The sequence below is a fragment of the Microcaecilia unicolor genome, chromosome 2 (assembly GCF_901765095.1).
Source record: "Microcaecilia unicolor chromosome 2, aMicUni1.1, whole genome shotgun sequence".
NCBI classification, from domain to species: domain Eukaryota; kingdom Metazoa; phylum Chordata; class Amphibia; order Gymnophiona; family Siphonopidae; genus Microcaecilia; species Microcaecilia unicolor.
This window is the reverse complement of record NC_044032.1, coordinates 419,172,672-419,197,064: the sequence shown is the minus strand read 5'-3', so window position 1 is coordinate 419,197,064 and position 24,393 is coordinate 419,172,672. Positions and strand designations below refer to the sequence as shown.

General features: G+C 42.4%; 1 protein-coding gene across 1 annotated transcript in view; it reads left to right on the top strand.

Annotated features, from left to right (window-relative positions):
• STPG2 (sperm tail PG-rich repeat containing 2) overlaps positions 1-24,393 on the top strand; it is an 873,622-nt gene that overhangs the window by 239,960 nt on the left and 609,269 nt on the right. The window contains exon 8 of the mRNA XM_030190712.1: positions 2,712-2,871. Within this exon, the coding sequence (XP_030046572.1) occupies positions 2,712-2,871 (160 nt within the window). The remainder of the gene's footprint in view (positions 1-2,711; positions 2,872-24,393) is intronic.

Below are 24,393 nucleotides of genomic sequence, written 5' to 3'. Positions count from 1 at the left end.
AATTTTTGAAGGTTGTTTGAATTTGTGGGATCAGAGTGAGTGAAGAGTCTAGCAGTATCCCAAGATTCCTGACCTGTGATTTTAGGGGGAGTTCATACGTCCCAAAAGGTATTTTGAAGTTGGGTATTAGTCCACTTGTGTATGGTATCCAAAGAATCTCTGTTTTATTTGGGTTCATGCAAAGTTCGTTGTTTGCCCATTCCTCAGTTGCGGTTAGGCAGACAGTCAGTTTACTCAGAACTGTGGGTAGATCAGTTGGAGTTGCAAAAGAGAGGCATGGTGTGTGTGTGTGGGGGGAGGGGGGAATGTGCCTCCGCAGTTCTCTGTTCTGCTCCTAGGGAATTTTGGAGCAACACTGGTCACAAACACCAGCTCTGCTTCACAAGGTAGACCTTGCACAAACCATGGTGCTGGTGTTGGCATAAAAGATATTTCAGTATAAATCCTGAGGAAAAGATTTAACAGCATTCCTACAGTTATTACAAGCAACTCAAGATGGAATCCCTGATAAACAAACTCTTACACTACAGGTTATACCTTCTGCCCAGGAGGTAGGTGGTTTCTTTATCCAAATCATAAAATACGGAAATAGAAAAAATATGGAAAAAACCATATTTATAACAGATGGCTGGGCTTTGCTGAGAACTAGAAATGTTCCGATCTGGCAGTACCTTGTTATGTCTTGTAGTGACAGGCACAACTGATAACAAAAAGTATGCAGGGGCCCAGCATGTATTGGTTGTGAAACTTTTCAGTAAATATGGTCTTGTAAAAATCTTTTAGCTAGAGGAGAAAAATATGGAGTTTTCTTAAAGAGATAGTGTTTCTGGCTATTAGGCTGCAGAAGCATGATTTCTCACCCTAACAATATGGCAGGAGTTCCCCATCCTACATCATCTTCGTTACCCAGTTAGTGCACACTAAGTATGACATGCTAGCTGGCTTTTGCTTCCATGGCTGCTCTCTGATGCTATCATAGAGCCTGGTATGTACTGTTTCTTTTACATCTTTGGAGATGGGAAGAGGTCAGTGACCACTGGGGGAGTAAACGGGGGTCATTACTTAATTCCTCCAGTGGTCATCTGGTCATTTAGGGCACCTTTTTTGACTTCGTCGTGATAAAAACAGGTCTATACCAAAACATCTAAATTGTAGCCCTGGATGTTTTTGTTTTGTTCCATTATAGCAGAAAAACACCCAAGTTTTGGGAATGCCTAAATCCCACCCCAGGCATCTTGTGATTTGGATGCACTGTAGATGAACTGCATAGAAAAAGTCCTAAAAATGTGTTTCAAAAATAGCGATTTGGATGTTTTGGCAAATAAAACATCCAAATGCTGCTTTGTGCTGCTTTTTGGACATTTTTCTGTTTTGAAAGAGCCCCACAACCAACAATGTGAGACTTTTGGGCTCTTTAATGTTCCAGTTTTTCTGTGGTGTTTCAAACTATACATATTCTAATTGACATCTGCAAAACATTTGAAGGACCAAAGAGCATTTACTTGCTTCCTGAAGCCAAGTGCATTGGTCTTCCCTGCTGCCATTTGACTATTTATTTATTATTTATTTATTGGATTTATTAACTGCCTTTATGAAGAGATTCACCCAAGGTGGTGTACAGCAGGTACAGTTTAACATAAAACTTATAATTTTGTTAACAGCATAACAATAGTAAAATAACCAAGAATAAACATAAATACAATAAATGAAGTAATCTTAAAAACAGTAAATTCAAACCTAATAATAGAACTTCCGTGAAACAGTATCAAAAATATACACATTTAACAGTACTGGAATATGGATAAGGGCCACACCAGTGTACATCTCAGCAGAGTGCACATGTATATTGCCTGCTATAAAATGATCATGCAACAAATATATGGCATGAAAAATATTCTTTGTAAATTTTACATGATAAAGGTACTTTGAAATATCACATGAACAAGTAAAAACAATAACTGTGAACACTAAGAATGTTATGCTCAAAATAAATTTTTTAGAAAAATTTGCAAATTTAAGTTATTTGTATTAACAGTTTAAAGTGCCTGTAAAAATGAAACTGTAAACCGCGTAGGTTTAAGCGGACTATAAATACCTAAATGAAATAAATGAAAAATGAAATGAAATGACTTTGCATGGAGTGGGTCTGTGGAGTGTCCTCCTGACCTAATACCAGATCTTCAGCTTGGTCAATAACATCAGTGGTGTATGTGCTTTGGGGTCTATCTCTACTGGATTAGCATTTTAAAATTGCTGGTAATATCAGCTTTGTAATTAAGTTTCTTCAGTCCATCAAGTGACCACTGTTTTTCAGGAAACATTTTAAGAAACATTTTTGCTCCATAACATTTTGTTTGTCTCATAATTTTTACGTGCTTTTCTTCTAATGAAAAACCCGTGTTGACCAACTCTAAATAATGATGTGATAATTACATCATGATACATATTTATTGAATGATCACTTTATAGCTGTATCATAGGCCTATTTATGAACCAACTGTTATTACTGTTCACCCAGTTTTTTTTATTTGTTATAGAGAAAAATAAAAGGAGCCCCATTATCTCTTTCTCTCTCTCAAATAATATATGGAATATCCTTTTTATACACATTCTCAGTCAGGTATAATCACTTTGTTTAATGAGATTAATTAGAATTGTATATAATATATTGACACCTCTTATCAGCAACTTTTTTGCTCATGCTTTACCAGAGATTTCAACTCACAAGATCAATCACACCAGCTCCTGGCACATATGAAGAACCACGTATGGCTTTTAAGCAGCAAAAGACATCTCCCAAAATGAGACAGAAACCATTTGGGCAGACTGCTGTTCGATTCTCTTTAGTATCTAAAGAACCAGAAACCCCAGGTTTGCAATGCTACTCATTTTTGGTTTACATTACTTACTATTAGTCAGATTAACATTTATTTTTCAGGTGTACAGAAAAACTACACAACAATTTGGAAATGACTGCCTGGAATTGTGCATTTTTATGAGGATCTTTTTCCATTTTAGCAGATTCATAGCAAATCTTTTACTTTTAATTTGTGCAGATACTTACATGTAGTTTAAATTCTCTGAGGACAAGCAGGCTGCTTGTTCTCACATGTGGGTCGGCGTCCACGGCGGCCCAGGAAACGGCAAATATTTTCAGAGCAAAAATAAAAAGGTTTTGCCAGAGCCTTCTGGTGCGCAAACCATGCGCACCACGCATGCGTGGACAACTTCCCGCCTGTCACGTGAGCATTCCCGCTCAGTTTTTTCTTGTCCGCGGCGGGGAGACAGCGTACTTTGGTTTGTCTCTTCATTGTTTGGCCCAGGAAGAGCCTTTCAATGATTTGCGTCATTTCTTTAAAAAAAAAAAAAACCTTTTACCTTCCCGTATTTTCTTAGTTTTTTTAGACCTCTTTTGTAAGTTTTCTTTCTTGTTCGAAGCGGCCGTGTTTTAGGCTGCTTGGTCGGGTCTTACCCCTTTTCTTTTGTGCCTTTCTTCTTTTCAGTGGCACAATTGCGTGTAAAGGGTAAAAGGATAATGATAGGAGTGTACTACCGTCCACCTGGCCAGGATGAACAGACGGATGTAGATATGTTATCGGAAATTAGGGAGGCTTACAAACTGGGCAACAAAATAATAATGGGTGATTTCAATAACCCCGATATTGACTGGGTAAATGTAACATCAGGGCATGCTAGGGAGGTAAAATTCCTTGACAAAATCAAGGACTGCTTTATGGTGCAGCAGGTGCAGGAGCCAACAAGAGAAGGAAAAATTCTAGACCTAGTCCTTGGTGGAGTGCATGATCTGGTGCAGGAGGTAATGGTGCTGGTGCCGCTTGATAACAGTGATCATTATATGATCAGATTTGATATTGGCTTTGAAGTACACACAGGAAATCCGATACATTAACTTTCAAAAAGGAGACCATGATAAAATGAGAAGAACAGTGAAAAAAAACCTTAGAGGAGCAGCTGCGAGGGTCAAAAATTTACATCAGGCATGGATGCTGTTCAAAAATACCATCCTGGAAGCCCAGGCCAAATATATTCCATGTATTAAAAAAGGAGAAAGGAAGACCAAACGACAGCTGGCATGATTAAAAAGTGAGATAAAGGAAGCTAGTAGAGCTAAAAGATAATCCTTCAGAAAATGGAAGAAGGACCTGACAGAAAATAACAAAAAACAGCATAAGGAATGGCAAGTCAAATGCAAAGCTCTGATAAGGAAGGCAAAGATTGCGTTGGCGGCAAAAACACGTAGTAAAATCTTTTTAAGGTATATTAAAAGCAAGAAGCCGGCAAAAGAATCAGTTGGCCCGCTAGATGACTGACGGGTAAAAGGGGCGCTCAGGGAAGACAAGGCCATAACGGAGAGATTAAATGAATTCTTTGCTTTGGTCTTCATTGAGGAAGATTTGGGAGAGGTACCAGTGCCAGAAATGGTATTCAAAGCTGACAAGTCAGAGGAACTGAATGAAATCTCTGTAAACCTGGAGGATGTAATGGTGCAATTTGACAAACTGAAGAGTAGCTAATCTCCTGGACCAAATGGTATTCATCCCAGAGTATTGATAAAATTGGAAAATGAACTTGCAGAACTATTGTTAGTAATATGTAATTTATCTTTAAAACCAAGCAAGCTATCAGAAGATTGGAGGGTGGCCAATATAACACCGATTTTTAAAAAAGGTTCTAGAGGAGATCTGGGAAATTATAGACCAGTGAGCCTGACGTGCCGGGCAAAATGGTAGAGACTATTATAAAGAACAAAATTACAGAGCATATTCAAAAGCATGGATTAATGAGGAAAAGCCAACATGGATTTAGTGAAGGAAAATCTTGCCTCTCCAATCTATTACATTTCTTTGAAGGGGTGAACAAACGTGCATAAAGGTGAGCCGGTCGATTTAGAGGGGCATAATCGAAAGGGACGCCCAAGTTTTGTTGAGGGCGTCCTCGCAAAACATCCCGGTGGAGGGGCGAGGAAACCCGTATTATCGAAACAAGATTGATGTCCATATTTCGTTTCGATAATATGGTTAGGGACGCCCAAATCTTGAAATTTAGATCATCCTTAGAGATGGTCGTCCCTAGACTTGGTCGTTTCTGATTTTCGGCAATAATGGAAACCAAGGACACCCATCTCAGAAAGGACCAAATGCAAGCCCTTTGGTTGTGGGAGGAGCTAGCATTTGTAGTGCACTGATCCCCCTGACATGCCAGGACACCAACCGGGCACCCTAGGGGGCACTGCAGTGGACTTCATAAAGTGCTTCCAGGAACATAGCTCCCTTACCTTGTCTGCTGAGCCCCCCAAACCCCCCTAAGACCTACTACCCCCAACTGTATACTACTACCATAGCCCTTATGGGTGAAGGGATACAGTGGTTTGTGGTGAGTTTTGGAGGGCTCGCCATTTCCTCCACAAACGTAACAGGTAGGGAGGGGGATGGGCCTGGGTCTCCCTGCCTGCCTGAAGTGCACTGCACCCACTAAAACTGCTCCAGGGACCTGCATACTGCTGTGATGGACCTGAGTATGACATCTGAGGCTGGCAAAAAATATTTTGAAAGATGTTTTTTGAGGGTAGGGGGGAGGTTAGTGACCACTGTGGGAGTAAGAGGAGGTCATCCCCGATTCTCTCCGGTGGTCATCTGGTCATTTCAGCCACCTTTTTGTGCCTTGGTCGTAAGAAAAACAGGACCAGGTAAAGTCGTCCAAGTGCTTGTCAGGGACACCCTTTTTTCCCATTACGAGTCGAGGATGTCCATGTGTTAGGCACGCCCAAGTCCCACCTTCGCTACACCTCCGATACGCCCCCTTGAGCTTTGGCCATCCCTGCGACGGAAAGCAGTTGGGGACATCCAAAATTGGCTTTCGATTATACTGATTTGGATGACCCTGTGAGAAGTACGCCCATTTTCAGATTTGTGTCGAAAGATGGGCATCTTTTTCTTTCGAAAATGAGCCTGCTAGTGTATCTGGACTTTCAAAAGGCGTTTGACAAAGTACCTCATGAAAGACTCCAGAGGAAATTGGAGAGTCAAGGGATAGGAGGTATTGTCCTATTGTGGATTAAAAACTGGTTAAAAGATAGAAAACAGAGAGTAGGATTAAATGGTCAGTATTCTCAATGGAGAAGGGTAGATAGTGGGGTTCCCCATGGGTCTGTGCTGGGACCGCTGCTTTTTAACATATTTATAAATGATCTAGAGATGGGAGTAACTAGTGAAGTAATTACATTTGCTGATGACACAAAGTTATTCAAAGAGGATTCTGAAAAATTACAAGAGGACCTTATGAGACTGGGAGACTGGGAGACTGGGCACCTAAACGGCAGATGGCGTTTAATGTGAGCAAGTGCAAAGTGATGCATGTGGGAAAGAGGAACCCGAATTATAGCTACGTCATGCAAGGTTCCACGTTAGGAGTCACCGACCAGTAAAGGGATCTAGTCGTCATCGTTGATGATACGTTGAAACCCTCTGCTTAATGTACTGCAGCGGCTAAGAAAGCAAATAGATCATTAGGTATTATTAGGAAAGGAATGGAAAACAAAAATGAGGACGTTATAATACCTTTGTATTGTTCCTTTTCTTAAGCAGTACTGTAACCCCTACCAGCATCATATAATACGGAAGCATACTATCCTCTTCCGGAGGATAAATGACCTCAACATAGGTTGTACCAGTAAATCTTGAAATTGCTTGTAAAACTTAACTGTAAACCCAGGAGATTTCCCAGGTCTCATGGATCTCAGCGCTTGACGCACTTCTTCGCCACTAATAGGCGAACTAAGTGAGCCACATCCTGAGGATCCATAGCTGCCATTGGGAAGGAGTTTAAATAATTTTTTATCACAGACTTCTCCACCTCCACATCTGGGGTGCATAACTCTTTATAAAACTCAACAAAATGCTCCTGTATATCCTTCTCCGCCCAAACATCACTGCCAACAGCCCGCTTAATATGTAGAATATTATTTTGAGTTTTCCTAATTTTAAATCTATGAGCCAATAACTTGCTGACCTTACTATTAAATTCAAAAGAGTGTTTCTTTATCAGTTTCAGTTGATACTGCAACTCTTCTATCTCCCTATCTTGAAGTGTCCTGCGTTCATCATTTTAGGGAAATAGAAAATCCCTCCTCCTTGGGTGATGCTTATGTGCACTCTCTTGCCTCTGTACCACCTGATATAGGTGAAAAACTCTTTCCCTTTCAATTTCTTAATATAAGTTGCAATAGTAATCAGGTGGTCCCTCATCATTGCCTTCAGCCCTCCCCGTAAGCCCTCCACAGAGACATCTGCCACACTATTAAATGCAAGATAATCCTCCAAGTATTGTTTCACTGGTTTCAGAATAGAGGGATCATCTAATAAACTATCATTCAGTCTCCAGTATAGGAGTCCTTGGGCTTTAGTACCTTACAGTAAACCCATTCACACAATTGCATGATCCGACCACTTGGCTGATTCATTATGAGACCCTTCCACAGATGGCAATAACTGCTTATCTAGGAACAGATGATCTGTGCGTAAGATTGATGGACTGAAGAAAAGTACGTAAAGTCGCATTCTACCGTGTGCAGCCACCTCCACCCATTCACTGCATTAAATGTGTCAGGTCTCAAAGCAGCAACTAGGTTTGTGAGCCCTTGGGCCGTTGCCAAGGAGCGGTAGTGGCAGGCAAAACCACCCCAACCAGCACTGGGCTAACACACACACAAAGCAGGGACTGCAGACAGGGATAAGCAAAGCAGGAACACACTGGACAAGAACACTTGGACGAACACAGGACTGGAGCAAGGCTTCACCTGCACTTGACCACCCTTCCCCAGGAGTTGAGCCCCTGGATGCAGGTGGCCGGCAGGACTTACCGGACTGGGCAGGAACTGGATACCAGCAGGAAACACACAACAGAGTCAAGACTACAAGCTGCCAGGCAGCTACTAAGACAGAAACACAGACAGGAGGGAGTCAGGACTAAAAGCTGCCAAGCAGCCACTAATAAAGAACATAGACACAAGACAAGGAAATGCAGACCTGAAACAAGACTAGGAACTAAACAATAAAACCAAAGCTAACTACACACAAACAAACAAGAACCAGGCAAGAACTCAGAATAAAACTGGACTAGGCAGAAGTGCACAGAGCACACCCACATACCAGGGATCTTAGACGATGCAAAGGCAAACTCAGAAGGTTTCCAGCTGATGATAAACCCATCAGCAGCTGAACTCAGCTGCAGCAATCATGAGGCAGCTACGGGTGAGGCTAGCTGCCAAACTTCAAACCAAGTCTGGAAGCCTGGAATATCTGGACCGGACCGGACCAGAAAGAAAGTCTGGAAAGTCTATGGTAGCCACTGGTTCTGGCCACCAGAGGGCAAGAGGAACACAAACCAAGACACAGGCAGAAAGCATATTGAAGCACAGAGAGGCTTAACACACACAGGTGTAGTATAATGGAGTAATCAGAGCCATGCTTGAAGCAGCCAGCACACAGAGACAGAGGCAGAACTAACTCAGGAAGAACAGACAGAAGCCAGCTCAGAAGCTGACTGCCGGAAATAAGGTGAGTCTGAGCGGGGTCACGACCACAATCGTGACAAAATGCTTCCACAACCCTTGAATCTTTCACCTCTCCCTTCTACTATATACAACCTGCCATTCACTGTTGTTAAGCCTTGGAGTAAGAGTCAGATTAAAATCACCTCCTAAATTGAGATGGCCTTCCTGAGATTGCAAAATGACAGGCAAATGGTTCATTAAGAACTAGTGTGTCCATCTTCATTAACCACTAACTCCACCTTTTCCTAAGGGATCCCACATGCCTGTCCCACGCTTTCTTAAATTCTGACACAGTTTCCAACTTGAATATATGTATCCTGGAGGAGAAAAGGAAGACTGGAAATATGAAATTCTTTCTTTATCTATTTATTTCTTTATCTATCTCCTCTTTGATATACCACCAATTGCTCCATAAAAATGCCAATAGGCAGTGCACATAATTAAAATAGACTGATGATAAAAGCATCCCTCCCAAGGAAATCAGTTAAAAAGAAAGACTTGCTTACTGCTGGGAATAAATATTTGAGTAAATAGCCAGGTTTTTATTACTGTTTTGAAACTGGAGTAGGAGGATTCAAGTCTAAGTTCACAAGGGAGAGAATTCCAGAGGTGGGCACCTGTATAGGCAAAAGCAGTGTCTCATGTGATGTCTAAGCGGAGGACTGAAGGAGGCAGAAGATATAATAACAGTGTTCGTTGAGATAAATGCAAGGAGCGTGCAAGAGTATAAAGAATCAAAAGTTTGGCAAAATACTCTGGTGCAGTCTGTAGTCTACCTTTAAAAACCATGGTGAGTAGTTTGAATTTTATGGCTGCCAAGACTGGGAGCCAGTGTTCTTTCATGTAGAGGGGTGACATGATCAAAACGTTTAGAATTATGAAGTAGTTTCACTGCAGTGGACTGCCTTTCCATAAAGAAACATTTCATTAGATTACACCTAAGTCTATTCCCTTTCACCCTTATTCTATGACTCCCTTGAATTGGATTGGCTTCATTCATTTTATATATTGCCTTATACCTTAGTGTCAAAGTGGTTTACAAAATACACTTAAAAACAATTACAATAATTTTTTAAAACAGCATTCAAAGGCAAGCAATGTCCATAACAGATCAAGCAAAATGTTGATGAAACATCCAGGACTTAAGCTTCCGAAACACAGTATATGAAGAAGCCATCAAGAGGCCTGCCTCTCGTGCATTTATTCACCTGCAAAAGCATACCTCCCTTTACCAGAACCCCCCCCTCCCTGGTTAGCTTGCCCTCCACAACCAGACACCCCAATGAAAATGTCCCACTTCCCCAATTAACTAGAACATTCTGATGCACATAATTATTAGGAGGGCATTCACAGGGGAGGGGCATAACATGGGTGGGGCCAACATTTACACAAGCTATTTCCAGAATACCATAGTTACATTCATGAATGCTACATGTAGGTGTGCATATTTACGCCAGCCATAGACTGGCATAGATATGCACACCTACATTTAGGTGCACCAATGCTAGTTTATTCTAGTATTCTATATGAACATTTATGCGCATGCAAACCTCTCTCATGAATATTCATTGTGGATATCCTGAAAACCTGACTGGCTGGGGTGCCTCCAGGACCAGGTTTTGGAACCACTGCATTAAACCATGTTTGTCTATGTGTTCAGTAGTTATATTCTTTATTATAGTTTCTACTATTTTACCAGGCACCAAAGTCAGGTATACTGCTCTATAATTTCCCGGATCACCCCGTAAAATTATGTGCATAAGTGTGAGCCCCTCTTCAACCTCAGTCCTAGGAATGCCTCTTCTCACTGCAGTTGAATTTACCCATATAGGGTGGAAATTTTTCTAAAAGCCCATTTCTATGGGTAAAACACTGTTTTAGCTACAGAAATGGCTTAGAAAAATAACCTCCTTATAGTTAATATTTTGTGGTCTGGAATACAGTAATATAATAACCTTGTTTACTTTTCATGTAGGTCCAGGATCATATACTGTCTTGAACTATAGTGTTGCAGAAGAAAGTTTAAAGAAAGCTGGACAAGGGAGTAAATCCAAAGGAGCTTTTGGATCTTCAGCTGCTCGAGGTTTCCTACTTTCTGAGGGAGATCCATCCTGGACACCGGGGCCAAGTCATTATCAAGTAGGACATTGTCTGTACATTTGTCCATTAGATTGTAAGCTCTCAGAGCAGGGACTGTCCTTCTATGTTATATTGTACAGCGCTGCGTAACCCTAGTAGCGCTTTAGAAATGTCAAATAGTAGTAGTAGTATTAGTAGTAGTAAGATGAACATAATACCCATTGCACAAATTGGACTCAGTTTCATAGACCTTCCCTTTTTATGTTGAAACATTTTTTGTTGATATAGGAATTGAAACAATCAACAATACAAAAAGTGAACAAGAATCAGAAATAATTCCTTCCCTTCAAAAGACCCGTGTCACAATCCCCTAACCCTCGATTGAACAAAAACAACACCCAGCAGCATAAACCTGTTTCTTAAACCCTCCCTGGATCAAAGAAAAACCCCAGGAAAAGCAGATCAAGAATTATCCTTAAAAAAAAAAAATTACCCAGAGGAACCGGACAGTGCTCCTAACCGATTGAGAATATGACTACGATCCCGGAGAGCCAAAGTATGAATGTGGAGGGGCATAATCGAACGCGAACGCCCATCTCCATGGGCGTCTATCTCCGAGAACGGGTACATGAAGGGGCGGGACAAACCGTATTTTCGAAAAAAATGGGCGTCCATCTTTTTTCCGATAATACGGTTTGTGTCAGCCAAATGCATCGGATTTGAGCTGGGCAGTTTCGTTTTTCAGCGATAATGGAAACCAAAGGCGCCCAGCTAAAAAAATGACCAAATCCAAGGCATTGGGTTGTGGGAGGGGCCAGGATTCGTAGTGCACTGTTCCCCCTCACATGCCAGGACACCAGCCGGGCACCCTAGGGGGCACTTGTAACAATTAAAAAAACAAAGCAAACTACCTCTTAAGTCCATAGCTCCCCTCCCTTGGGTGCTGAGCCCCCCAAATCCCCCCCCCCCAAAACCCACTCCCCACAACTCTATACCATTACCATAGCACTTATGGCTGAAGGGGCTCACCTAGATGTGGGTACAGTGGGTTTTGGGGGTGTTTTGGAGCGCTCCCATTTACCACCACAAGTGTAACAGGTAGGGGGGGATGGACCTGGGTCCACCTGCCTGAAGTCCACTACACCCATTAACAACTGCTCCAGGGATCTGCATACTGCTGTGATGGAGCTGGGTATGACATTTGAGGCTGGCATACAGGCTGGAAAAAAAGTTTTTAAAGTTGTTTTTTTTTGGATGGGAGGGGGTTAGTGACCACTGGGGGAGTCAGGGGTGGTTATCCACGATTCCCTCCGGTGGTCATCAACACAAACAGAAGTGGGGCAAGAAGACACCCCTAACTCATCCCCCAAGCTATAGTGAAAGAAGCGGAAGACGCTCCATTCACCGTAACTACCGCTTTAGGATCACAATATAGGGCCCAAAGAGTGGCCATAAAGGAACCCGTAAAACCATATGCAGTCAAAACGTCAAATATAAAGGACAAATGAATGCCTTCTCTGCATCAAAACTGATTAGCAGAGAAGGCATGGAGAAATGGTCCACCATCTCCAAAGAAGCCAAGATTTTCCTTGTATTCTTCACCACCAATCTTGATCTTATGAAGCCCATGTGGGGATCAGCGAAAAGTCGAGGAAGGATCTGAACCAGACGATTTGCAAGAACTTTAGTGAAAAGTTTTGCTTCGTACAGAATAAACGAGATGGGCCAATAAGAATCCACACTCTGATGATCTCTATCTGGCTTCAATAATACCACAATCTGAGCTGTCTGCAAAGTATCTGGCAGAACTCCACTACAGATGAAATAATTAAAAACTGTAGTCACACAAGGAACAATCTCTGAAGCCAGCTGTTTATAAAATTCAGCTGGCCATCCACTTCAGGTGATTTGTGGATAGAACTAGCCTGGATGCCGAAGCCAGCAGTTTGTAAAATTCATCCGACAGACCATTCATGCTAGGTGATTTGTGGAGTGGACTAGCCCGGATACCCCATCGCACTTCATCCTCCAAAATAGGCGCATTGAGCAAAGCTGTCTGAGTTTCAGTCAGTTGAGGTAGAGACTGACCAAAAAGATAGACGGCATTCTTCAGACCCACATCCACCGGAGGAGACTACAAATGCTTGTAGAAATTCCCCAAAAATGTTACAGATACCCTCCGTAGACTGCACATAACAACCCTCATTTTTGTCTAGTAACTGGGTCGCATAATGCTACCCTTGTGCCTACATCACCAAACGAGCCAACAACCATCATGTTTATTAGCATGTTTATACAACTGGTAGTGATAATAGACAGAAGAGTGTTTATTTGAGAGTGAATCAGTTGGTTTAAAGCAGATTGGGAGGCCAAGAGACGAGCCTTAGTGGAGGCACTAGATGAGAGCCGAAAAGCTGCCGATCTTTTTTGACTTGTGCTCCTAACTGGACAAGCTCAGCCTCCCAAGCCCCCATCTTATGCACTGAATAAGAAATAACCTCTGAGCACTGCCTTAGCAGCTTCCCAAAAAAACACTGGGTTTTCCGCAAAGCAGTCTCAATTGTCACCTGCATAATCCTTCCACTGAGTCATTAGATAAGCATGAAATTAGAAATCATAATACAAATCTCTAGGGAACTTCCAATGAAATCCACCCATAGGCTCCATACCCTAATCCAAAACTACCCAAATCAAAGCATGATCTGACACCTGAGTAGCACCAATCTCCACCTGTTGCAAGTAAGAAGACCGAAACCAAAAGTCTATACAGGACTGCGTATTATGAGCCCTAGAAAGATGAGTAAAATCCTTGTCACCAGGGTGAAAAAATCTCCAGGAATCTAGCACATCCAGTGAAGAGCAAAGCAAAGGCACTCCCTGGAAATAATCCACTGGAGCAGCTTTAGAGGGATTGGAGCTATCCAGCAACGGATAAAAGACAGAATTAAAATCACCCTCCATAATGATTGGAATCAAAATTATGGAGATGATTAATTACCATTATGAAAATATTCTTGTCATATTGGTTTGGAGCATAGACGTTTACTAGTAACATGGGCTTATGATTCAAAATAACATGCTCAATAATAAAATGTTCAGATGGATCTACAATAGAGAATTTGTTTTCCACCAACATACCCTTATGAAATAATATGATAAGACTTTCCCTTTTTAAAATGTAGATAGCTAGATGACTAGTGGGCATGAAGATTGTTTGGAAATCTGCAAGCTTGGTGAGTCTCATGTATCACATAGAATTTTAAAGAGTGCTTGTTGACTCTGGCTGTCATGGTACTTTTCCATAATTAATTTTCTCAGCCAGTTTTTGGTATTTCTTTTGGAGCCATACCTCCTCTAAGTGCAGTTCTTCCACAAGGATTTTCTGCAGGCTGAGTTGGTAATGTAATTGGTATACTTCAACCAAGGCCCTGTCACAACTGCTCTTCAACTGGGTGAATTCTTTTACCTCCATCAACTATTTAAGCAGCTCAGCCACCTGACTGAGATGGGAGTAACTAGTGAGATAATTAAATTTGCTGATTACACAAAGTTATTCAAAGAGGATTGTGAAAAATTACAAGAGGACCTTATGAGACTGGGAGACTGGGCACCTAAATGGCAGATGAGGTTTAATGTGAGCAAGTGCAAAGTGATGCATATGGGAAAGAGGAACTGGAATTATAGCTACGTAATGCAAGGTTCTACATTAGGAGCCATCGAACAGGAAGGGGATCTAGGCATCATTGTTGATCATATGTTGAAACCCTCTACTCAGTGTGCGGCAGCAGCTAAGAAAGCAAATAGAATGTTAGGTATTATTAGAAAACAGAAATGAGGATGTTATAATGCCTTTGTATCGCTCCATGGTGCGACTGCACCTTGAATATTGTGTTCAGTTCTGGTCACCGCATCTCAAAAAAGATATAGTGGAATTAGAAAAGGTACACAGAAGGGGCGAGGAACATGATAAAGGGGATGGGATGTCTTCCCTATGAGGAAAGGCTAAAGTGGCCAGGGCTGTTCAGCTTGGAGAAAAGACAGCTGTAGGGAGATATGATAGAGATCTATAAAATAATGAGTGGAGCCATCGAACAGGAAGGGGATCTAGGCATCATTGTTGATCATATGTTGAAACCCTCTACTCAGTGTGCGGCAGCAGCTAAGAAAGCAAATAGAATGTTAGGTATTATTAGAAAACAGAAATGAGGATGTTATAATGCCTTTGTATCGCTCCATGGTGCGACTGCACCTTGAATATTGTGTTCAGTTCTGGTCACCGCATCTCAAAAAAGATATAGTGGAATTAGAAAAGGTACACAGAAGGGCGAGGAACATGATAAAGGGGATGGGATGTCTTCCCTATGAGGAAAGGCTAAAGTGGCCAGGGCTGTTCAGCTTGGAGAAAAGACAGCTGAAGGGAGATATGATAGAGATCTATAAAATAATGAGTGGAGTGGAACGGGTAGACCTGAATCGCTTGTTTACTCTTTCCAAAAATACTAGGACTAAGGGCATGCAATGAAGCTACAAAGTAGTACATATAAAATGATTTGGAGAAAATATTTCTTCACTCAACTTAATTAAACTCTGGAATTCATTGCAAGAGAATGTAGCAAAAGCAGTTAGCTTAGCGGGGTTTAAAAAAGGTTTGGCTGGCTTCCTAAAGGAAAAGTCCATAAACCATTATTAAAGTGGACTTGTGGAAAATCCACTGCTTATTTCTAGGATAAACAGCATAAAATGTATTGTACTTTTTGGGATCTTGCCAGATACTTGTTACCTGGATTGGCCAGTGTTGGAAACAGGATGCTGGGTCTGTCCAAGTATGGCAATACTTATTTAGATTTTGCTCACACCTTTTTCAGTAGTACCTCAAGGTGAGTTACATTCAGCTACTCTGGATATTTCTCTGTCCCAGGAGGGCTCACAGTCTAAGTTTGTACCTGAGGCAATGGAGGGTTAAGTGACTTGCCCAGGATCACAAGGAGCAGCAGTGGGATTTGAACTGGCCACCTCTGGATTGCAAGACCAGTGCTCTAACCACTAGGCCACTCCTCTGAAGACTCCCATTAGAAGATTCCATACTAGTTACTTGTTCCTGCAGCTGGGTAACCTCCTCTGTTTTTTTTTTCTTTAAGTTGATTTTCAACTCCTGAACCTTCTATACTTTTTCTCTGTTTAAAGGCAGAACTTCTTACATTCTAGCCTTCAGTTGGGCATTTAGCCAGGTATTCTGGCTTTGCAATCATTCCCTCTCTTTTTTTCCAGTTGCTTAAGAGATTTTCAAAGAATGGAGCTCTTCCAGTCTTGATTGCAATTCTGCTTTTTCAGGGTCCTTTCCTAGGGACTTGGCACTCAATTGCTTTGTCTCAGTCTGTTGTTTAATGGTTCTCATTAGCTCTCTTTTTTTTTTCTATTTCCATGCACTGTAACATGCCCTCATATTTCTTGTTTCTGTGGCTTTGAGCTTGAAACTGGCCCTTAAATGCCACTATGGAGGGATTTCTTCTCTTCTTGGAAGCTACAGAGATGTACAGACAGAGAGTGCAATTCCTCTGTCAGATTTGTAATCCAGAGGCTGGCTTCCTCCAACTCACTAGACTGCTCTTGAGGTTGATCCTGAACCTCTGTCAGTTGACCCTAGAGGGATTCCTTCTTCTTCCATGGTCAATACCCCATTGTGAGAATTCAGACCCTTAACCCATTAGTCCCAACGTTCCCATATGGGATTTTATTATGGGAACGTTGGGCACTAATGGGTTAATCACTACATTGGTTGATGATACTGTCTTGTTATTATAAAGCATCTTGATGCTTTATTCTCTTCCACTCCTGTGACTGTTTCAGCAGATAGGGTTAAAGTAGAAGTCATTGAGGGGCATTTTCGATAGAACATCCAAATTCTGAACAGGAAAGAAGGTCATTTTCGAAAAAGATAGATGTCTTTCTTTTGTGTTCGAAAATATTATGGACGTCTTATGATTTGGACGGTTTTTTTGGGTCCATTTTTAAACAAAAAGTGTCCAAATGCAAAACGTCCAAAACAGAGGAGGAGTGGCTTAATGGTTAGTGCAGCGGGCTTTGATCCTGGCAACATGGGTTCAATTTCCACTGCTGCTCCTTGTGACTTTGAGCAAGTCAAATGCACAAGGGGCATTTTTGGATATGACATCTAAGTCTGAATTTGGATGTTTTTTGGAAAACGTCCAAAATCAGAACAGGAAAGGTCATTTTCTACAAAAAAAGTCTATCTTTTCCTTTTGAAAATGCTGTTTGGTAAAACATTTTGTAATTTGGACGTTTTATTGTTTGGTCCATTTTCAAACAAAAAACATCCAAATGCAAAACGTACAAAATACACAAGAAAATCTACAATAGAGTGAAACCATTCACATGTTCTAAGTGTGGTAAAAGCTTTGGTTGTAATGTAAATCTCAAAGCGCATTAGAAAGTCCATACGGGAGAGAAACCATTTGCATGTATAGAGTCTGGTAAAAGCTTTGGTTAGAAGGTAAACCTCACAATGCACCAGAGAATACACACAGGAGTGAAACTATTTACATGTCCTGAGTGTGGTAAAAGCTTTGGTTGGAAAGAAAGCCTCACACGGCATCAGAGAATCCACACAGGGATGAAACCATTTACATGCATTGAGGAGGTAAAAGCTTCAGTTGTGTTGGGACAGGTAATTAGGGAATGTACACTCTTTCTATGAAGCATGGAAAAATAGCACTGTGGTATTTAGATATATATAATGAGTCCTCCTTTTTATCTATAGATCTGAATTCAAAACCCAAATCTACTGATAAACAACAGACACAAGGCTCAGATGTTATAAAAAAAAAAAATAGAAAGCTTGGCATCAGTAGAATAGTGGAAAAGTGACATCCCAGGAAAGCAATAGGGCATCCTTGGGGGCACTGCAGTAGGCTTTATAGAATGCTACCAGGTACACACCTCACCATTGCTCCCTTACCTTGTCTGCTGAGTCCCCCGAAACACACCCAAAACCCACTACCCCCAACTGTACACCACTACCATAGCCCTTACAGGTGAAGGGAGCACCAATATGTGTGCAGTGGGTTTCTGGTGGGTTTTGGAGGACTCATAGTTTCCTCCACAAGTGTAACAGGTAGGGGGAGGTAGAAGCCTGGGTCTACCTGTCTGCAGTGCACTGCACCACTACTAGACTACTCCAGGGATCTGCATGCAATTCTAATCTAATGGACCTGAGTATAACATCAAAGTCTGGCAAGTAATATTTTTAATAACATTTTTTTGGGGTGGGAGGGGGTTAGTGACCACTGGGGGAGTAAGGGCATCTTTTTGTGTGGCGTGGAGGAGTAGCCTAGTTGTTAGTGCAGTGGACTTTGATCCTGGGGTTCAATTCCCACTGCATCTATTCGTTATAAAAACAGGTCTAGCTCAGAACGTCTAAGTTTTAGTTCTGGACGTTTTTGTTTTGTTCCATTATGGCTGAAAGACATCTAAGTCTTAGGAATGCCCAAGTCCCGCCTTGAACATGCCCCTGGTACGCCCCCTTGAGATTTAGATGTCCTTCTGATGGACTTCAGAGAAAAATGTCTAAAAAGAGGTTTTGAAAATACTGATTTAAACGTTTTTGTGAGATAAATGTCCAAATTGCAGACTTATCTTTTTGGACATTTTTCTCTTTTGAAAATGAGCCCCAAAGTCTTTATTGTGCTTTTATTCATGCAGTTGGGGTTACTACAAACATAAGCCTATATTCTCTCTCAGGCAGATGAGTCAGTTCAACACAGAGTAAGTAATCCTTCAATGCAACCACCACAAAGGCTGGTCTCTAACAGGCCTGACTGCCAAACACAACAATGGGTTTAGCAATTTGTGCCACATGTATATAAAGGCCTGTTCTATTTTGCAGGCTATACCTCTCAAACTCCTTCTCACCAATCCCCATCTACGGCTTACAGGAGTGTCCCAAACTGTAAATATACCCTATGCAACATACCCCCAGGTGCTCCTGTCGCACCCCCACCCCACCCACTTTTATTACTTCAGCAGGGGAAGCCAATGGATGGGTTGTAATTTTAGTGTCCTAGGTTCCTTTGCACCATGTTTGACTGAACCAGTTTCACAAAGCTACAGCTCTGATGTCCAAGTTTGGAGGCTTCCCTCAGATTTTGTTGGCAGGTGCAATGCTCTGATAATTGCTGGGGCCACAAATAAGCTAGACAGGGCTACAGCTAAGGGTTCTTTTGCATTCCTTGTATGCGGTGAGCAAACATTTCCAGGGAATGTAGTTCATACTTATCTTTTATTGGTAGGTGAAGACATCATCAGGTTCAGCCACTTATTTATTAGTGGACACTAGAATGGATTAGACTAGCAATTAATAAATCAGGAATCACAGAATTCAGGTGGACATCTGTTCACAGGTAAATGCAGTAGGTCACAGTCAGCACAATAAAATCATCATAAGAGCAGGTGCTGCTGAAAACAGGGCTCTTCAGCTCTCTGTCCTGCTCCCAGGGAATTCTGGAGCAAGGCAGTTCACAGACAATTAGCTCTACAGTCTAAGGCTGTGCATACGAGCTCATGCCCAGATGAGCAAGAGCAAAAGCAAATGCAGGCACTAGAAGTCAATAGCACCCTACTAGCGCCCGCATTTGCTCTCGCCTGATGATCAGAGCTGGCCAGCACGTGTAACAACATGCTGGCTAGCTCTGAACGCAATGAGCATGCAAATGCATGCTAAACAGGGCATTACCTATTCCTCCCCAATTCTCAGCTGGCAGTGTGTCAAACAAGGGCGCTGCTCCTGCAGCAAACCCTACACCAACTCAGAGCTGGCGTTAGGGTTTGCAGGGCATTGGGGAGAATGGAGAGTCCTGCCAGCATGCACCCCCAGCCCCTCAACATGGCATCTGACACCTCCCTATTGGTCTAGCACTCCCCAACCCCCCCCCCTCAACAGAGGCAAACCGGTCACCCCCCCCCCCCCCCCCCCCCCGACAGAGAGGGCTTGAGGGCTGGAGATCAGGTGGATCTCCAGCTCCCCACTTTGTGGTCTTGTGCCCCTCCCGACCCCCCCCCCCCGTGTACCTCTATTGATGAGGAGGGAGTAGCATTCCCTCCTTCCTTTAGTGCCGCCTCCAAAATGGCAGTGCCCTGCCCAGTGCATCCTGGGATGTGCTGAGTGGGGCTTCCCTACCATATAAGGTGATCCTGTGAGGGACTGTTATTAAGGGAGACCTTCAACTTGTATACACTCCCTCACAACAGGCATTTGCAGGAGGTGGTACAAATAAGATGATCACTCTAAGATATAAGCTTGTACAAGATGGTCTACTCTGAGTTTGTGAAAAATGGCCCATCCTTTTTGGGTGGGTAAAATCACGATTTTCCACACTCTCTATCTAGCACTACAGCTGTAAACATTATTGAAGCTATATTAAACCTTGTGAGGTTTAACGTGCATTATGATATCCAATGCTAAATGAGATGATTTGCTTGCATTCTATCTCATTAACTCAATTTGTGAATAAGTTACACAGCCAACATTAGGGTTAATATAAGCATGTTCATACTAAGGAAATGCATGTTAGCCATCTGTAATATTGCACATTTTTATACATTGCTTATGCATATGTTTACCTACAATATCCCTAATGCGTATTATTACACAGACTCTTCTATGAGATTTATAGTTTGGTATATATTGTTTTAATTAAGGAGATCTAATAATTCCAATACTGATAGGTTATTGCTTTGGTAGGTTACTATGGAAACAATCTCAACACCACATTATTAAATGCGGCATTTATGGGTCTGGCAAACTGCATTAATTTGTATGTGTGTGAATGGTTTCTTAATGCGCTCCCACCTATCATATGGTTGTACCAGCTGGTGTTTTGTGTGATAAAAGATAGTTATAAGAAAAGCTAATTTACCATGATGCTTAGTAGGTATTTCAGATTTTCAGTACTAATTCAGCAATTAGTTTAAATCAAGACTCATAAGCCAGTTTTACAAGAGGTTTCATATTAGCTGCTCAGAGCAGTAAATCTGTGACTCATATTTCCTCTTTCACACTTCTGTTTCTCTTCGTTACTAAATGAATGAGTAACAAAAGTAAACAGAACAGAACAGAAAAACATCTATATCCTACAGCTCACGACTAAAATGTCAAGGCTTATTAAGTATACCTATTAAACTGGTTCAATGGTAAATTTGAGCTCCTTCCTCCTGGGTCTGTCAGTGTGCAAAAATGTTTTAAGGGGCTCTGCAGTCTTGGAGGAGACAAAAATGAGAGGGTTGTTGAAAATTCCATTTTATGAAGCACATATACTACTTGAAATACCAGTACTATATTGCATATACTTTTTTCTTTTATGCTCATGCAGATGATACAAGCCATGGCTAGAGAAGCTGTTAGTGGTAAATGGATCAAGATGATAGAATTCTGCTGCTGTTGGATAGCAATGATATCACTAACCAAATGGTGGGGACTGGGAGTAATTACCTATAGGAATTCATTCTTAAACTATGTAGGAATAGGTTAGATGATAAGCTAATATAAAGAGGGGCATAATCAAACGGGGCGCCCAAGTTTTCCTGAGGGCGTCCTCGCAGGACGTCCCTGCGAAGGGGCGGGGAAACCCGTATTATCGAAACAAGATGGGCGGCCATCTTTCGTTTCGATAATACGGTCGATGACGCCCAAATGTCAACATTTAGGTCAACCTTAGAGATGGTCAGCATAAATGTTGAGATGGTCGACCTTAGAGATGGTCGTCCCCGGGTTTCGGTGATAATGGAAACCAAGGACGCCCATCTCAAAAACGACCAAATCCAAGTCATTTGGTCATGGGAGGAGCCAGCATTCGTAGTGCACTGGACTCCCTGACATGCCAGGACACCAACCGGGCACCCTAGGGGGCACTGCAGTGGACTAACTGATGCAGTAACTGAACGGAAAAAGGCATGCATGATGGAAATCGCATGCAAATGAGCTGCTCACTGTTAGTTCATTTGCACCCGATTTCCTTCCTAAGGAGGGGAAGCCAGTGCACAATACAAGTCCAGATGAAAACGTCCAAGTGCTCGTCAGAGACGTCTTTTTTTTTTTTTTTTAGAGTATGGGTGAAGGATGTCCTTCGCTATGCCTCTGTCCCTGCGATGACAGTTGAGGATGTCCAAAATGTGGATGTTTCTGTGAGAAGGACGTTCATGCCTTTGCTATGCCTTCGACACCCCCTTTATTTATTTGGATTTTGGATCAGAAGTGGTAGCAGTGGGATTTGATCCAGCCACCTCTGGATTGCAAGACCAGTGCTCTAACTACTGTGGGGGAGGGGGGGGCAGTTGAGGACGTCCAAAATGTTTGAAAGAAGGACATCCATGCCTTTGTTATTTCTCCGCTGACACACACATACCTCCCCCCCAGGGACCTGCATACTGCCCCCTCCCACAGGGACGGCCAAATTTCAAGGGAGTGGAGAGGAGGAATGGCTAGTTGCAGGGATGGAGACATAGCGAAGGATGTCCTTCACCCATACTCCAAAAAAAAAAGACGAAAGTTTTTAAAGTTGTTTTTTTTCGGGGTGAGAGGTGGTTAGTGACCACTGGGGGAGTCATGGGAGGTCATCCCCGATTCCCTTCGGTGGTCATCTAGGGCATATTTTTGTGGCTTGGCCATAAATAAAAGGACCAAGTAAAGTCGGCCAAGTGTTAGTCAGGGATGCCCTTCTTATTCCATTATCGCTTGAGGACGGCCATCTGTTAGGCAAGCCCCAGTCCCGCCTTCGCTACGCCCCGACACGCCCCTGGGAACTTTGGTCATCCCTGCGATGGGAAGCAGTTGGGGTCGCCCAAAATCGGCTTTCGATTATGCTGATTTGGGCAACCCTGAGAGAAGGATGCCCATCTTCCGATTTGTGTCGAAAGATGGGCGCCCTTCTCTTTCGAAAATAAGCCTGATAGTCACCAAGAAATTTAATGGAGTCAAAGTATACTGTAAGTCAGAACAGTGGAACTAATTTCTGAAGACATTAATCCAAATGTTGCAAAATATATACTGTTCAATATTCACCGGTCACGGTGAGCATTTTTAAAAATGCTTACCATCACCAGCTAAGTTGGACCTCCATATTCAATACCAGGCTATATGCAGCCATTGCTGTTGAATATCGGGGCCTGAATGAATAGGAAGCAGCTGCCAGGACTTGTGCAGGTCCTAGCTGATATTCAGCTGGGCACCCGCACAAGGCACTAATATGGGTCCCGGCTGAATATTGGCTGGGACTTGCATAGTATGTGACCAGGTCCCTCTCCCCAAAGAATCTCCCTCATCCCTGTAGGGCCCCCCCTTATGGCCTATCTAGTCTGCCCATTCATACAATCTTCCTCTCCCTTAGAGATCCTCCATTGTTATCTTGCATTAAGATACAGTCTTTGTCTCCACGACCTCTACCGGGAGATGTTCCATACATCCACTACCCTTTCTGTAAAGAAGTATTTCCTTAGATTACTTGAGTAGAGAGATGTGGTAGCTGTGTTAGTCCACTTTTAAAGGTAATCAATAGAAATAAAACAAAGTAAAACATAGAAAAGAAAATACGATGATACCTTTTTTATTGGACATAACTTAATACATTTTTTGATTCGCTTTCGAAGGTAGCCCTTCTTCGTCAGATCGGAAATAAACAAATGTTAGTAGATGACAGTATATATAAGTGAAACATCAAAGCATTTCAGTGACAGTCTAACAGGATGAGGGTGGGTTAGGTGAGAGACAGGGAGAGCTGGGTGGATGAGAGACAGGGAGATATGCATGGAGATAAGAGGATGACAAAGCAGTACAGTTTTATGGTTTAAAATGGGCTAGAAAACCCAGATCTTTGTTAAATCCTGTCTGGGATTTGCGTTACAAGACGTATGAGGAGAGACTTGCTGAACTAAACATGCATACTCTGGAGGAAAGGAGAAACAGGGGTGATATGATACAGACGTTCAAATATTTGAAAGGTATTAATCCGCAAACGAACCTTTTCCGGAGATGGGAAGGTGGTAGAACGAGAGGACATGAAATTAGATTGAAGGGGGGGCAGACTCAAGAAAAATGTCAGGAAGTATTTTTTCACGGAGAGAGTAGTGGATGCTTGGAATGCTCTCCTGCGGGAGGTGGTGGAAATGAAAACGGTAACGGAATTCAAACATGCATGGGATAAGCATAAAGGAATCCTGTGCCGAAGGAATGGATCCTCAGGAGCTTAGTCAGGATCGGGAGGCGGGGCTGGTGGTTGGGAGGCGGGGATAGGGCTGGGTAGACTTATACGGTCTGTACCAGAGCCGGTGGTGGGAAGCGGGACTGGTGGTTGAGAGGCGGGGATAGTGCTGGACAGACTTGTACGGTCTGTGCCAGAGCCGGTGGTTGGGAGGTGAGGCTGGTGGTTGGGAGGCGGGGATAGTGCGGGGCAGACTTATACGGTCTGTGCCCTGAAGAGCACAGGTACAAATCAAAGTAGGGTATACACAAAAAGCAGCAAATATGAGTTATCTTGTTGGGCAGACTGGATGGACCGTGCAGGTCTTTTTCTGCCGTCATCTACTATGTTACTATGTTACTATGTCAAAATATTTAATCATTCTGACTTCAAAGGTCTTACGTTCCTGTATTGTTTTAAAGTTCCCTTTCAGGATTCTTACCATAAAATCACTGGTACAGTGTTCTGATTTTGTAAAGTGCAGGTCTTTTTCTG